At 32.9% G+C, this 14,430-nt stretch overlaps 4 protein-coding genes across 7 annotated transcripts in view; 2 read left to right on the forward strand and 2 right to left on the reverse strand.

Annotated features, from left to right (window-relative positions):
* LOC111423611 (Calbindin 53E) overlaps nt 1-14,430 on the reverse strand; it is a 145,091-nt gene that overhangs the window by 95,828 nt on the left and 34,833 nt on the right. The gene's annotated exons all lie outside the window — the stretch shown is intronic.
* On the reverse strand, nt 266-910 carry LOC111423799 (B1 protein-like). Its single transcript, XM_023057197.2, has 2 exons — nt 808-910; nt 266-755 (listed from the first exon to the last, which is right to left on the reverse strand). The coding sequence occupies exons 1-2, from the start codon at nt 862-864 to the stop codon at nt 369-371; spliced, it is 444 nt and encodes a 147-aa protein (XP_022912965.1). The 5' UTR covers nt 865-910; the 3' UTR covers nt 266-368.
* On the forward strand, nt 1,302-1,851 carry LOC111424748 (general odorant-binding protein 56d-like). The gene is made up of 2 exons (XM_023058450.2): nt 1,302-1,396; nt 1,453-1,851. Exons 1-2 carry the CDS (start codon nt 1,346-1,348, stop codon nt 1,804-1,806), a joined length of 405 nt encoding a protein of 134 aa, XP_022914218.1. The 5' UTR covers nt 1,302-1,345; the 3' UTR covers nt 1,807-1,851.
* Nucleotides 9,521-10,124, forward strand: LOC111425443 (B2 protein-like). The gene is made up of 2 exons (XM_023059501.2): nt 9,521-9,615; nt 9,703-10,124. The coding sequence occupies exons 1-2, from the start codon at nt 9,571-9,573 to the stop codon at nt 10,048-10,050; spliced, it is 393 nt and encodes a 130-aa protein (XP_022915269.2). The 5' UTR covers nt 9,521-9,570; the 3' UTR covers nt 10,051-10,124.

Here is a 14,430-nt window from a genome sequence, read left to right on the forward strand (position 1 = left end):
CCTGTATAAGACAGAAAGAATCCTCAGAATAGGAAAGATGAAGACGCTAAGAGATAAGCGATATCTAGGTATTGTGAGATACCTCAAGATTATCAAGGATAGTGAAAGATGGTAGACCCCGAAATAACTCCTATGTGATGACATGTATCATGGAGCTTAACTTTAAAGCATAATAATTTGGAAAGAAGACGGATGTAATAAGATACGATTGTTAAAAAGATTAAAAAATGTTTTAAAAAATAAAATAAAACTTTCATTTTTAAAAATATAATAATTATACTTAAATTATTAAAACTAAGCACAAAATATTTTTAATACAGTATATATCAATTTTTAAAACATAATTTGATAATACGATAATTGTCATCTTAAAGAAGTTCTTTCTTTTGCACGGTGCTAAGTTCGTCGTGAGTGCTAACATCTTTAGGAAGATTTGTCGCGTAACATTTATAAGCTTCAAAAACGGTTTCCTGCGGGGTATCCCCGGCGGTATTAAGACATTTTATAACTGAATCGAGTCGATCTTCGTGATGCGCAACGAAACCAGTTGCCATTTCCGGATTTACCGTTCCATCTTCATCAACCCAACCGATCGAATGGAAAACACAATAAAGATAATCACCTGCGTTAGGGACATCTTCGAAAATTTTATTTTTAAGTTTTTCAATGGTTTCTTTTGAAACCCCACTTTCCTCTTCACACTTTTCAATCGCGCCGTGTACTGCTTCGAGAACCGCTTTGTAATGATCACTCGTCTAAAATTTTTTTAAAATATTTTTTTTGATTTGTGTTAGTTTTAATTATTACCTCTTGAGATAAAGATGCAATAATGTAAAAACTTGATATTAGAATTGCGATCTTCATTTTTGTTTAGTTATTTTGTCCATATTAATGATTCAACTTGACTGAACGTCTTTTAAAGATTCTTCTGGTGTTTGTGTTTTATTTCGATTCGTTTGATTAAAAAATAACAATGGGTTTTTAATAATGGATTTAGATCAAGGTCTTAATTTTTAAAGTTAATTATTCGTGAAGATTTTTTAATGATTTAAAGAAGTAATCTTGAGGAATAATCTGGAACAAAATTTATTTACGTAATTCGATAAATGTTTTGAAATAATCATAATAAATCACAGCATTTTTGATTCGATTTTTGTTTTTATTTAATTTTGATAACAAAATGTTAATTGGCAATTACTTATCGAATCGGATCCTATTAAATAATAAACACATAAACAAATATTATCTAACTAATTTTTTTTAAATTAATTTAGCAAAAATGTTCATAGTATAAAAGGATCCGAATTGAATACTCTTCAGTTCACAAATAGTAAACTGTCCAATAATGAAGTATCTCATCCTTTGCTTTGCTGTTTTTGCAGTTGCGTCTGCAGCCGTAAGTTAAATTTTAAATCCTAAAAAGGTAACCTAAACATTTCTTTTCCATTTTAGTTGTACACCGAGGCCGAATTCACCACCATTAAAACCCATAGCAAAGAATGCCAAGATAGCACCCATCTAGATGCGGATAAATTAGCCGAACTTAGAAAACGACATTTCGATGAAAACGACGATAAAATTAAAGAATATCTATTTTGCGTTTTCAAGAAAATGGGATGGCAACACGATGATGGAACAGTAGATAAGGCGCACGTTGAAACCACCATGTCCAAAAACGATGTTGCTAAAACCGCTATGGATAAATGTATCGATAAACATGGAAGTACCGGCCCTGAAACCGCTTTCACCGTTTTCAAATGTTGGTGGGATCATTTACCGGCCGATTTCAAAATGGTCTCACATTAAATGATTTTATATAAATCTTACAAATAAATAACTTCCTTGCATTTATTATTTTGTTTTAATCAACAACCCATTTTATTTATTTCATTTATATCTTGTTTATGCAATTTTAAACATTTTTTTAAAACGTTATCATCACTATATATAAGATTGAAAAGGTTCCATTAAAATCAAAACCAACAAACAAGATGAAATCAATACTTCTTGCAAACATTTTCATCTCGGTGAGTTTCTTTTAATTACCACCTATTTTCTTAAATGAAATAGCTATTTTATAGGTGGTATTCGCCGAATATTCATCGCTTGAAAGTGAATGTATTACTTCTAGTGGAGTTGACAAGATAAAAGTCGATGAAGCTCGTGAAGGTATTTTTGCAGAAGATCCAAAATTTAAAAACTTTTTGAAATGCATTCTCACAGAAACGGGCACAATCAATGATGATGGTACTTTAAAGAAAACAATAATAAAAGCAAATTTTGAGAAAAATCTCGTTGCTCAAAACGCTGCTTTACTTTGTGCTGATATTCGTGGAAGTGATGTGGATGATACAGCTTTTTTGAATTATAAATGCTTTTATGAGATAACGAAGAAATTTAGTTCATAAATAATTTTAGTTAGTGTGATATAAAAATAAAAGTAAATATAAAATAAAGAAATATTACATCTAAAGATTAAATTTTGTTTGCTTCAAGTTTAATTTTTTCAAAAATTGCGTTGAGCTCTGCTATAAGTTGAACATTTTAAAACAGTACAAACAATATATCGTTTTATTTCCTCCTCGGTATATTTAAGTTCAGTATCTATTTCTTACAGTCCATAGAAATTAGTTCATCAAAAAAGATTTCAAAACATATTCTCCTTTCAAAGAACTTTCTGGTACTTTTAACTAAATTTGAGTGTTTTCGAATCGTTTTTCTTTTACAGCTCTCAATCTATATTGTTAAGAACTCCGATCTGTATACTACAAACACATCTTCACATGAAAAATCTTTATCTTGTGGTGTCAAAACGCAATAAAATTTGACTTCCAAATAAATCAGCCTCGTTAATGAAGTGTGTTGAATTTGATCGAGTTGGGTTGGGTTGCTTGAGTTTTTCCAATTAAAAACGACGAAATCGTACTAAAAAAGCCTAAACGGATATGAAGAAATTGAAGAAGATGCAGTAAGAAACGAAGTTTGAAAGGAATGCACATGTAAAGGCTTACCTGGGGTTACTTCTCAAAGTTTTTAATAGGTACCTCGAAAAAGGAATCTTTCCAAAAGTGTGAGGAAAAGCAGTGTTGATATTGGGTTGGGTTGGGTTGGGTTCAAGAAAGCTTCAAAGTTGAAGTCGGTGATGAGAAAGAACGGGAAAGAATGATGAGGACCAACCTAATCGGAGAAGAGCATGTGGAGACGATAAATAATTTGCTTTCAGAGAACGATTTAGAAGGGGGGAGTTCTTGCCCGTTCCAGGTATGGACTTAGCATTTTTAATAGATTGAAAATTAACATTATACTTTGCCTTGCGAATAATTGATGGGGGAGCGCGGATAGAAACAAGAGGCGGGAACGGTCCCAGGTGTAAATGTAACAAAAGATAAAAAGTAAACACGATACGAGTCATGTTGCTGATGTGTGGGGGACAGCAGGTACAGGCTGGCTGAGAAGGGAAGGAAAGACGAAAGGGGACCAAAAACTCTGAAAAAATGCCTGATGAGCGGTTCCAGAGAAAGATAAGAGGGAGGTTGGGATGGGTGAGCAGCCTTGTATGCCTCGCCGGCATGGAGTTGGGCATTAAGATATCAACGGTAAAAAGATTGGCTACTAGTTATAATAGGTCAAACGCCTACATGAATTACAAAGTAAAAGACTTGAAAAAGGCTATTATGGATGCAGTTCGGAAAGGGATGTCAAGTAAAAAGGCCATAGAAACATTCAAAGTGCCTCAGACAACATTAGTACGGAAGATGCTTGGAAGGAATTCTAGACCCGTTGGACATCTGACTGTCTTAAGCAAGTCTGAGGAGCTGTTGTATTCTGAAACTTTGGCTGTTGTTGCGAATTTGGGGTTCCCCATGACAAAGGCCGATATTCGAGATGTGGTGAAAGAATACCTAGATAAATAAGGGAAGCAAGGTCTTCAAGAACAACAGTCCAGGTCCAGATTTCATCAATTCTTTTATTGCTATAAACAACCTGCCCATCAGAATAGCGTCAAACATCAAGCGGTCCAGGTCGTCAGTTAACCGCGACGACATTACAACATTTTTTAACAACCTTGCCCTTTCTTTAGCGAAAAGTGTAAACCTATATAATTATGATGAGACGAATGTCACTGATGATCCTGGTGCTAAAAAAGTCATAGTGCCAAGAAACAAAAAAAGAGTGGAAAGAGTGCAAGAACATTCTCCGGCTTGGATCAGCATTATGGTTTGTGGAAACTCAAATGGAGATATACTTCCTCTTATGGTGGTATATAAAGCACAAAACATATATGACAACTGGACTAACGGTGGATCAGCTGGTTCAAAATATGCCAGCAGTCCAAGTGGATGGTTTGACATGAGCCTTTTCGAAAATGGTTTTTTGAAATCTTGTTACCGCATGTTGAAGACACTCGCGACTCAGAAGATAGAATTGTATTGGCGGGAGACAATTTGGCAAGCCACTTCTCTCCAAAAGTGATCAAGGCATGCAAGAAGAATAACATTTATTTGACGCCATTTCCAGCAAATGCCACCCATCTAAGGCAAAAATTAGATGTTGCGGCATTCGCACCTATGAAGAAAAAGTGGAGAAAAATACTGGATCAATGGAGAAAAGAAATCAGATACAATCAGAACAATTCCCTGTATTGCTAAATAGACTCTGGGCAGCAATCAGCGATATGGTAGAGCAACAAAAGCTACAAATCAGGTTTTAGAGCAACTGGCTTGCATCCTCATAATCCAAATGAGGTTTTGAAAAGGATTGCCGACGGTTTAAATGAGAGCGAAAGCAGCGACACACATGGAAGAGTTTTAGACGCAAGTTTGCTAGAACTGTTGCAGGAGCACCATGGGAGTGGCGATAAGCAGAAAAGGAAGCGAGGCAGAAAGGTTCCAACAGCTGAGAAAGAAAATCAACCTTCTTCCTCACTCACCCAAACAAAAATCTTCGAAAAGGAAGGCTACAGTAAAAAAGATTGACTCATCTACTTGCGGTATCTTCCGCATAAAGCGGAAAACGACAGGAACAAAATAGATTGAATACAGTGCCTGAAATACAAACACTGGGTTTGTGGTGCATGTAACCGTGGAAGCACAAATTCATTTTACAACTGCTCTCGCTGCGAAGACTCGGAACACGAAGAAATCTTTGATGATAGCAATCAAGACAAAGATTTCCTTCGTTCAGGATTAAAGAAATTTATGAAGAAAAAATGATTATTATTAATTTACGTTTGAATTGTGCTATAGAACAGTGGTTTTTGGTTTTTAATATGTTTATTGTTGGTAAATACGTTAATTTTTGTTTCTTTTATTTCGATTTATATTAATTGAAGATTAACTTTAGAAGATTTTTTAAAACACTTGTAATAAAGCTTTGTTCAAATTTATTTAATAAAATTAAATTTAATTTAATAAAAAATGTGTCTTTTACATAAAAATACGTTCCTTAATGCTTCAGTTACATTTTCAGGGGAACTTAATCATCTGAAATGCAAAGTAATAGATCCTGAAAGTTAGGTTGGTATGATGAACAAGTTTCTGTTGCCCTAACTTTATTTCTTCATTTTTAATCTTGAAAAATTTGCAAAACACGTGTCCAAGTAACCCCATCTTACGGTACGTAATCAAAATCTTATAAGAGACAAAAACTTTTAGAACGTTTTAGAACTAAATGGGCTATTCATAAATTATAATAGTGTAATTGTCGTCTGATCAGTAAAAAAAAAATTAATTGAACCTAGGAATTCATTTCTGAAAAATGGTTTAAATTGATTTAAGCTTTTTCGAATTATAAAAAATAAAAGAATGTATTTTGATAACTTTGAAGTGCTCTAGCAGCGAAACGAAGCAACTTTGGATATAGATAGCTTAATTTAAATCGACCTATTTTGTGATAATGGTAACAAATCGGTTATTTACACGAGGGTTATCTATAAAGTTTAAATTCACAGAGAATGGACTCAACACAACATTATGTATTGGCGTAATTACTCCGGAATATTGATAGTGGTAATTTTAGTTCTGCCGAAGTTCAAAACCAAATTCCAATAACTTCAACATGTTTAAAACGTGGTTACTGCTCTGCTAAAACAGAGTGCAGAAAAAATACTGCGAATGCAACTTGTGTACAGCACAACTATTTAAAGAATTCTAAAGCTGAAATAAATGACGGAATGAAATGTTGTAAAGCAGAAACTGATGTTTACAGATAACTTTTACAATCGGGTAGAACTGTACTGAATGCTTCAAGATGACAATTATGCTTTTAGATTTCACAACTACATCCCTCTCTTCCGTGCAAGTACAGGGTGTCCCAATTTCGATGTCCGCATAGGCTATCTCCGAAACTAAAAGAGATAGAAAAAAAGCAGCTTACATGTCATGATCTCGTTTTTCGAGAAAATGCTAATTCCGAAAACTCCGAACAGCTATCGTCTTTTGTTTTCGCCCTATCGGCAAAAACTGAAAATTTTGCAAAAACGACAATCGCGAATATCTCACTTATTATCAAAGATGGAGTATTATAAATAAAACATTATATGGGCAACTTTTTACGAAGAATTCAGTGGCGTAGGTAGAATTTTTTTCCCATCTTTTATTTTCGAGATTTTAAACATAACTTTATTTTTTTAAATGGAAACCATAGTTGGCTATGACTTAAAATAATTTGTTATTTTCTTCTGATAACAAATATATATAGTTTGTAGGGTATATTTCTTATAGTTATTGAATAATTAACAAAAATTCATTTTGTTCCATCTAAATCTAATGTATGTATTTAAAAGTTAATGTTGCTATGGTGATAACCATACATACTATGATGGAATATAATGTATCAATTTTTTTTGTTCTTTCTAAAACTATTGTGTGTATTTAAAACTTAATGTTGTTACGGTGATAACCATACCATGAGGGAAAGCATTGTTTCCAATTATTGCCAAAGTTTGTAGCAAGGACAGTAGAATCTAACAGGACTGCTACATCCAGTGTAGTCGATTACGGGTTGGTTGCCCGCACTCTACGTCACACTATTTGCGACGCCTGGTAACTGTCTATGTTTTTAGAGGTTATATGAAGGACATTAATACGTCTAAAAACATAAAACTTCAAAACTAATATGAATACGTCTAGGATATAACCTCTAAAAACACACAGCAAACGCATAGACCATAACAACAGCTGGACGTGGAAAATGGTGTGACGTAGTTTGCGGGTAGGCTGTCACAACAATGGATGTAGCAGTCCTGTTAGATTCTACTGTCCTTGAGTTTGTAGTAGTATTTAAAAATTCACTAACAACTCTGGCATTATGTGCTGGTGCTCCGTCATATTGAAAATATATCATTTGAGACATATTTAGTGGCAAATTGTCGACCAAAGGCTCAATGTGTTGCCTTAATATATTGAGGTATTTCCCTGACTTTAAGTTTTTATGGTAGATACTATATGCCAAAATTCTATTATCTAAAAGGGCGCACCATACATTAAACCCCAATCTTCTTTGAACACTCAGAGACTTCATCGGTCCAGATAACATTTTGAACAAACAGCAGATTATTTAATTTTTTTAAATATCATCTACAAAATTCTAATCTTCGATTGACATCTCCGGCACGTAAATAATGAGTTAGCCCCGCTTTGTATGGTTTATACTTATTTTTCTTTCATATTCGGGAGCAGCGGCTTTTGGGTCAGACGTCTTGTTGCAATTTCTCTTGCAGGTCATTTTGGTATGTTTTTGTATGTGGTTTGGGAAAGGACCAAATATCTATTAAATTTTCTGCTAATCGGCTGAAGGTTTTTTCGTGCGGTTGTCTTCTTTCTGGATATCTTGTGAAATAAAATTCCGCGGCTAACGTCGCATTCTTATCTGATAACATATAGCATTCCATCATGTTACATTTTTCATAATTTTCGAAATTCATTGTAAAGTTTTATTCAGTTTTGTTATACTTTGACACTTAACATGCTGGTGCATCGTACCAGCACATAATGCCAGAGTTGTTATCGAATTTTTAAATACAAACTTTGGTAATTATTTGATACATTATGTTACATAATAGTATGTATGGTTATCACCATAGCAACATTAACTTTTAAATACATACATTAGTTTTAGACAGAACAAAATGAATTTTTGTTAATTATTCAATAACCATAAGAAATATACCCCACAAACTATATATATTTGTTATCAGAAGAAAATATCAAATTATTTTAAGTCATAGCCAACTATGGTTTCCATTTAAAAAAATAAAGTTACGTCTAAAATCTCGAAAATAAATGATGGTAAAAAAATTCTACCTACGCCACTGAATTCTTCGTAAAAAGTTGCCCATATAATGTTTTATTTATAATACTCCATCTTTGATAATAAGTAAGATATTCGCGATTGTCGTTTTTGTAAAATTTTCAGTTTTTGCCGATAGGGCGAAAACAAAAGACGATAGCTGTTCGGAGTTTTCAGCATTAGCATTTTCTCGAAAAACGAGATCATGACATGTAAGCTACTTTTTTTCTATCTCTTTTAGTTTCGGAGATAGCCTATGCGGACATCGAAATTGGGACACCCTGTACACTACCATAAGTTTGGAGCACATTTTTATTTGCTGCAATTTGTTTCACGTCGAGTTAAATTAACAACGATACTTTAATCTAGGTTTAATCGAGGTTTAACATAACGTTAATCAAGACTTTTCATTTTCGTATTCACTAAAGTTTAATTTTTTTTAATTACCTTCGTAAAATTAAGTTTATATAAAGACGTTTCTATAGCCTGAACGTATAAACATGTATCAAATTAATTGAAGTTAAACATGCCATGCCATTAATGCCACAGGCATTTTCGTTTTCTGAATACTCCATCCTAATTGATAACGAAGGAAACTACCGACAGTTAGTTCGGGTTCAAAGCATTCCATTGACAACAAGGTGGACAAAGCGATTCGTTATATAGCGGATGAAATCCACCATCATCCACCGTTATCCAGTAAACAAGATTTTAGAAGAGGCGAAACTAGTTCGCGGATTTTCATTAATTAGCTTGTGAATAGCGTGTTTATGAATAGGTGGTAGCTAATAGGGTTAGGTCTACTCAAACAGGGACGATATTCACAACTTAGTAATTTCTGATGTCACTTTACCATATATTGCACCGTTCTATGACCTTTTTTTAAGCTAATAATTAATTTTTTGAATATAAATAAGATTAATTTTTGTATATAATAAGATTTATGTAAAATTGAAGACATAAAATTATCTTGTAAAAATGTAATCAAATTTATTAACCTCAAATGCATCAAAGTAATCAAAAAATTGTTTATACTTCTTTATCATCTAAATTATACAATTTTGTTTAGATTATTATAAAACATTCTTATCAAAACATGCGTTTTGTAGTGCTAGGACGCAGATACGTTGTCAACAAACTGATACGGATTTCTTTTATACTATGATCTTTGTAACTTTGTTATCAAATTTGGGAGAAATTTGTCGGTATAAAAATGCAGGAGGTCCTCTCCAGAAATCATACGATCTTGTACACTAAGCAAGCACCGTTCTTATTACCAAAATGAAATTCTTCATTGCCTTCGCCGTCCTCGTCGTTGCCGCTTCGGTAAGTTTCATTTAATTTTTTCAACAACTCAAAAATTAATTGATTTTTGAAAATATTTTAAATTAATTTCTTTTAATTATTATATAGGCCCTTACTCCTGAAAGGAAAGCTGAAGTTGATGCCATCGGCCAAGAATGCTTGACATCCAGCGGTGTTGAAAGGCCAAAAGTTGCCGATCTTCGTAAAGGCGTTTTCGCTGACGACGACAATTTGAAGAAGTTCATTAGTTGCGTATTCATTAAGACTGGAGGAATGAACGCTGACGGTACCTTCAACAAGGAAACCATCAAGAAAGATTTTGGTGAACGTAAAGAAGTTCTTGATGCTGCTCTCCTTTGCACTGACTCCCATGGAGCTACCGTTGACGAAACCGCATACTTGGCCTACAAATGCTTCAGAACCAACGCTCCAACTGATTACAAACCAAATTGGTAATTTTAGAACTGTGCAATTACTATGATGAAGAGATCTTTATTTGATTGAATAAATAAATATGGTTTTTTAATAAATTTGTGATTTTTATAAAGATACCTTTTTTACATTTATCATTTAATACAATATCCAGAAGATCAAAAAAAAAATATAGACAAAAAGAATAAATACCACTGAATATAAAGTAGCAATTACATTAACGTTGGTATTCACTAAATTTTAATCTTAAATCTTTCACATCTAACCATCCCTTCGAAAACTAGAGCTATGATTGCTTCAAACAGAAGTGCTGGGGTTAGCAATTAAATTAATGACTTGAACGAGAATTGCAAAGTTCACCTCTGGAAAGTTAGTTTAATCAACTACACCTAGAGATTTACAGATTATAAAGTTGTTTATGAAAATATAGGTATAATAAACTCAATGATGAATCGTTTAAAATCAAATTCCATTTAAAATCTTACACAGAAAATAATTTTTTTACATTTTTTTTAAGTTACCTTTTTTAACATTTCATTCTCCAGTGATCAGTCTCAATTTCAATTCCCCCTGGTACTTTTCGTTCAACGTCTCGTGTTGATGTATGGCGAAGAATGAGTACAAGATCTTTCAGAAAAAAAGATTTTCAGAACTGCTTTGAGTTTTTTTTTGATCTTCTTTCTCCTGCGGACTTTTCTGCATTGATACGATCGATTAAAATAATATTGATTATTTTCTAGATCATCAACGTTGCAAAACATCTTGCATCTTGATCTACGTTCACATTAGGTAATGGTGCGGTTAACGCCGTCATTGCAAATACACGGTTTATGACGCGGATTATGATAATTTAGTGCAAGACCGTTACGTTCGGTCAATAACGTCTTTAATTCGTCGGGATAGTGCAGAAGGTTTAGGTAGGGGTATTTCCCTCGTAAATTATTTTGCCTTGTAAAATCGGCTAATGTTATCGAGGTCTCCTGTATTAAGTAATTTCCTTACATATTAACTTGTACGCTTCATTTAGCGCTTCGTCTTCATTTCAACAGTCCCTAATGGATTTTGTAGCGATCGCAAACGTTTATTACAGGTTTGTTGTGTTGGTGTTCCGTTATCCATTGACCAAAAAATTTAATTGTCTTGTTTTGGACATGAAGAATTCTTTAATATAATAATTACCAATAAACAGTTAATACGAGAGAATAGAAAAAAGAATAACAAGTACTGTAAAAAAGCCTAAAGCCTTTTTCAAAATGTTATAGTAAATGTAGAAGTGGTTTCAGATAGCTTCTGGTAAAAATATAAATTATGCGATATTGTAGCAATTTGTTAACCGTATCATGAGTGACCTTTCACCTAACCAAATACATCCACCTTGTGCCAAGTGTTATGTTGACCAAGATGATATTTAATTCTTTGCAATGAATGGAAGGCTGGTCTAAAACTAACCTGAAATCAAAAAGGTATAAGTCAACGGTGTTAAATAGTTTATTAGACTAACTTTTCAGTGCTACAGCTGTTTCGGCAAACGATAGTCTAATAAACTATTTAACACCGTTGACTCATACCTTTTTGATTTCACACATCTCAACGATGCAAATTGAATCCCAACTTTCCAAGTTAAAACTAATCTAGTCTCTCCTCGCTTTCTTCTATTACTAGTTTCTTTCCACTCTTTCTTTAATTCCAGTCTTTTATCATTCTTTTTCTCATATTGCCATTCTCAACATGTATAAACCCTTTCTTGAATGACCACTACAACTTTCCTCTGATCTATCCGCTCTTTTTCTTTCCTTTGCAATTTATTTACTGTCACCTTGCAACGTCTCCTTCTCTCTTCAGTTTCTTTTTCTATTTCCAGCCTTTGTTCAATCCATTTTCTTAAAAAATAGCATCATTACAATTTTGCTCTTTTCTGCTTAGTACCTCTATTACATTTGTATCTTTCTTCCACTCTTTCTCTTCGGTCCAGTCTCTCTCTTGCATGTGTAACTCCTTTCCAGCCCCTTGATCTGTCCCCACGCTCTATCCAATCTCCTTTTACTATTTCTAGTTTCTAATCAACCTTTCTCTAAGTAACCAGTCTCTTTCTTGTGTTTCCAGTCATTGTGTAACCCCTATTTTTCAGTTTTCCCCGCCTGTCCAGTGTTCTCTCTCTTTCTCTCTCTGTGTTCAGTCTCTTTTCTATTTCTAGTCTCTAATTAATTTCTTCATTCTGTTATCAGTAGTTTTCTTGTATTGCCTATCTTTGTTCAATATGTTCCTGCTATTAACAGGTTTCCTCTTCTCTGCCTATTCTCTTTCTTGTCTTTGTAGTAATTTTTCAATTTTCTTCTAATATTCCCATTCTTTGTGCAATCTCTTTTTCTATTTCAAGTTTCTGATCAGTTTCGTTAACAGTCTTTTTCTTGTATTTCCAATCTCTTCAACCCCTTTCTCCTATGACCAACCTCTTTCCAAATAATTTCTTGTTTCTTTTATCAGTCTCTTTCTTGTATTTCCAATCTTTGTTTAATGTCTTCCTGCTATTAACAGTACGTCTTATCTGTCTATTGTTTTTCTTGCCTTCCTAGTTACTATTCAATTTTCTTCTAATGTTCCCGATTTCTGTTAAGTCAAGTATCGTTTTTTTGTTACCAGTTTTTTCTTATATTTCCAATCTCATCAACTCCTTTCTCCTATAACCAACCTTTGTCCAAATGGTTTCATCTTTTTTTCCTTAGCAATCTCTCCCCAGAATTCCCATTTCTGGAAAGTCGTTATTTTCTGTTTCTAAAATTCGGATCACTTCCTTTTTGCTGTTACCAAATTCCTTTTTGTCTTTCCAGTTGTTATCGGTTTCTTTTCTCTAGTCTCCCTCATTATACATTATACAGATATCGATATCCAGAAATGCGAAGTATACCTCAGTATATCCAGGTACATGATTTGAATTGTTTTTAAATGACAACGGGGAAAGACTTCCAAAGGTATACCAATTGCAAATGAAGTGAGACATGGAGATAGAATCATATGCTTCGCAGATAATGCAGTCTTAATTTCTGAAGACGAAGATAGCCTCCAAAGAAAGTTGTTTAAATTTGAGAATGTTGCAAGGTTTGAGAATATGGAAATCTCATTACAGAAAATGCTGTCCCTAAGAATGGCCAAAGAACCAAGAAGGTGTGAACTAGCAGTTTACAATCGTACAATATCTATATAAATATTATTAGCAATAAAAAGCTGAAAGAAAAAGTCAGAACACAAACCACGACAGTATCGGAAATGCCAAATATTTGGAAATATTTAAGAATTTCTAGAAATATTTAAGTATATCAAAATGTCAAAGGATTTCCTCCCAATTCCCATAGATTTCTATATTTTCTAGTATGTTTTAGTATTTCTAGAAACAACTCAACAGTTCCACAGATTACAGAAGAATTTAAAAAATTTCGTAGTATTATTAGTGAATCGGTAAGGATATCTAAGGTTATTATTGAATTGATAAACATTTTCTGAAATTTTTAAAGATTCCAAGAAAATTTTTATGGTTTCCCGACAGTTTCTAAAGATTTCTAACAATATCTTAAGCTATTTAACGATTTTCTCTTTCGATTTTTGACTATATTTTCAACACCTTCTAAGGTTATCTAGGAATGTTCACCAAATTTGTTTTGCTTTCTAATGATTTTCAGGTATTTTTAAGAATAATGATGTACATCCAGGAATTTTAAGAAGATTTTCAAGAATTTCAAAGTATTATTGATGAAATTCAAAAAAATAACATTATCTGTTATTTCTAAAGATTCCAAGAAAATTTCTAAAGATTCCAAGAAAATTTCTAAAGATTTCCAACAATACCTAAAGATTCCTAACGATTTCCCATTTCCATTCATGATTATATTTTCAAGACCTTCTACGGTTTTCTAAGGTTATCTAGAGATATCCAACCATTACTTTGATTTCTAATGATTTTCAGGTATTTCTAGTAATAATTGAGTAATACCAGGATTTTCAAGAAGATTTTCAAAAGTTTTAATGTGTTATAGGGGAATTGCTAAGGATACCTGGGGATATATAGAATTGATGAACATTTTTTGTTATTTCTAAAGATTCCAAGAACATTTTTATGATTTACCAAGAATTTCTAAAGATTTACAGTAATATCTATAGCTTCTTACCGATTTTCGCTTTGGATATATTTTCTGAGGTATTCTAAGGTTATCTAGGGATTTCCTACCATTTCTTTTGATTTCTAATGATTTTCAGGTATTTTTAGAAATAATGAAGTATTTCCAGGAATTTAAAGAAGATTTTCAAGAATTTCAAAGTATTATTGACGAAATTCAAAGAAATAACATTATCTGTTATTTCTAAAGATTCCAAGAAAATTTCTAAAGATTTCCAAGAATATCTAAAGGTTCC

The sequence above is a fragment of the Onthophagus taurus genome, chromosome 7 (assembly GCF_036711975.1).
Source record: "Onthophagus taurus isolate NC chromosome 7, IU_Otau_3.0, whole genome shotgun sequence".
NCBI lineage: Eukaryota > Metazoa > Arthropoda > Insecta > Coleoptera > Scarabaeidae > Onthophagus > Onthophagus taurus.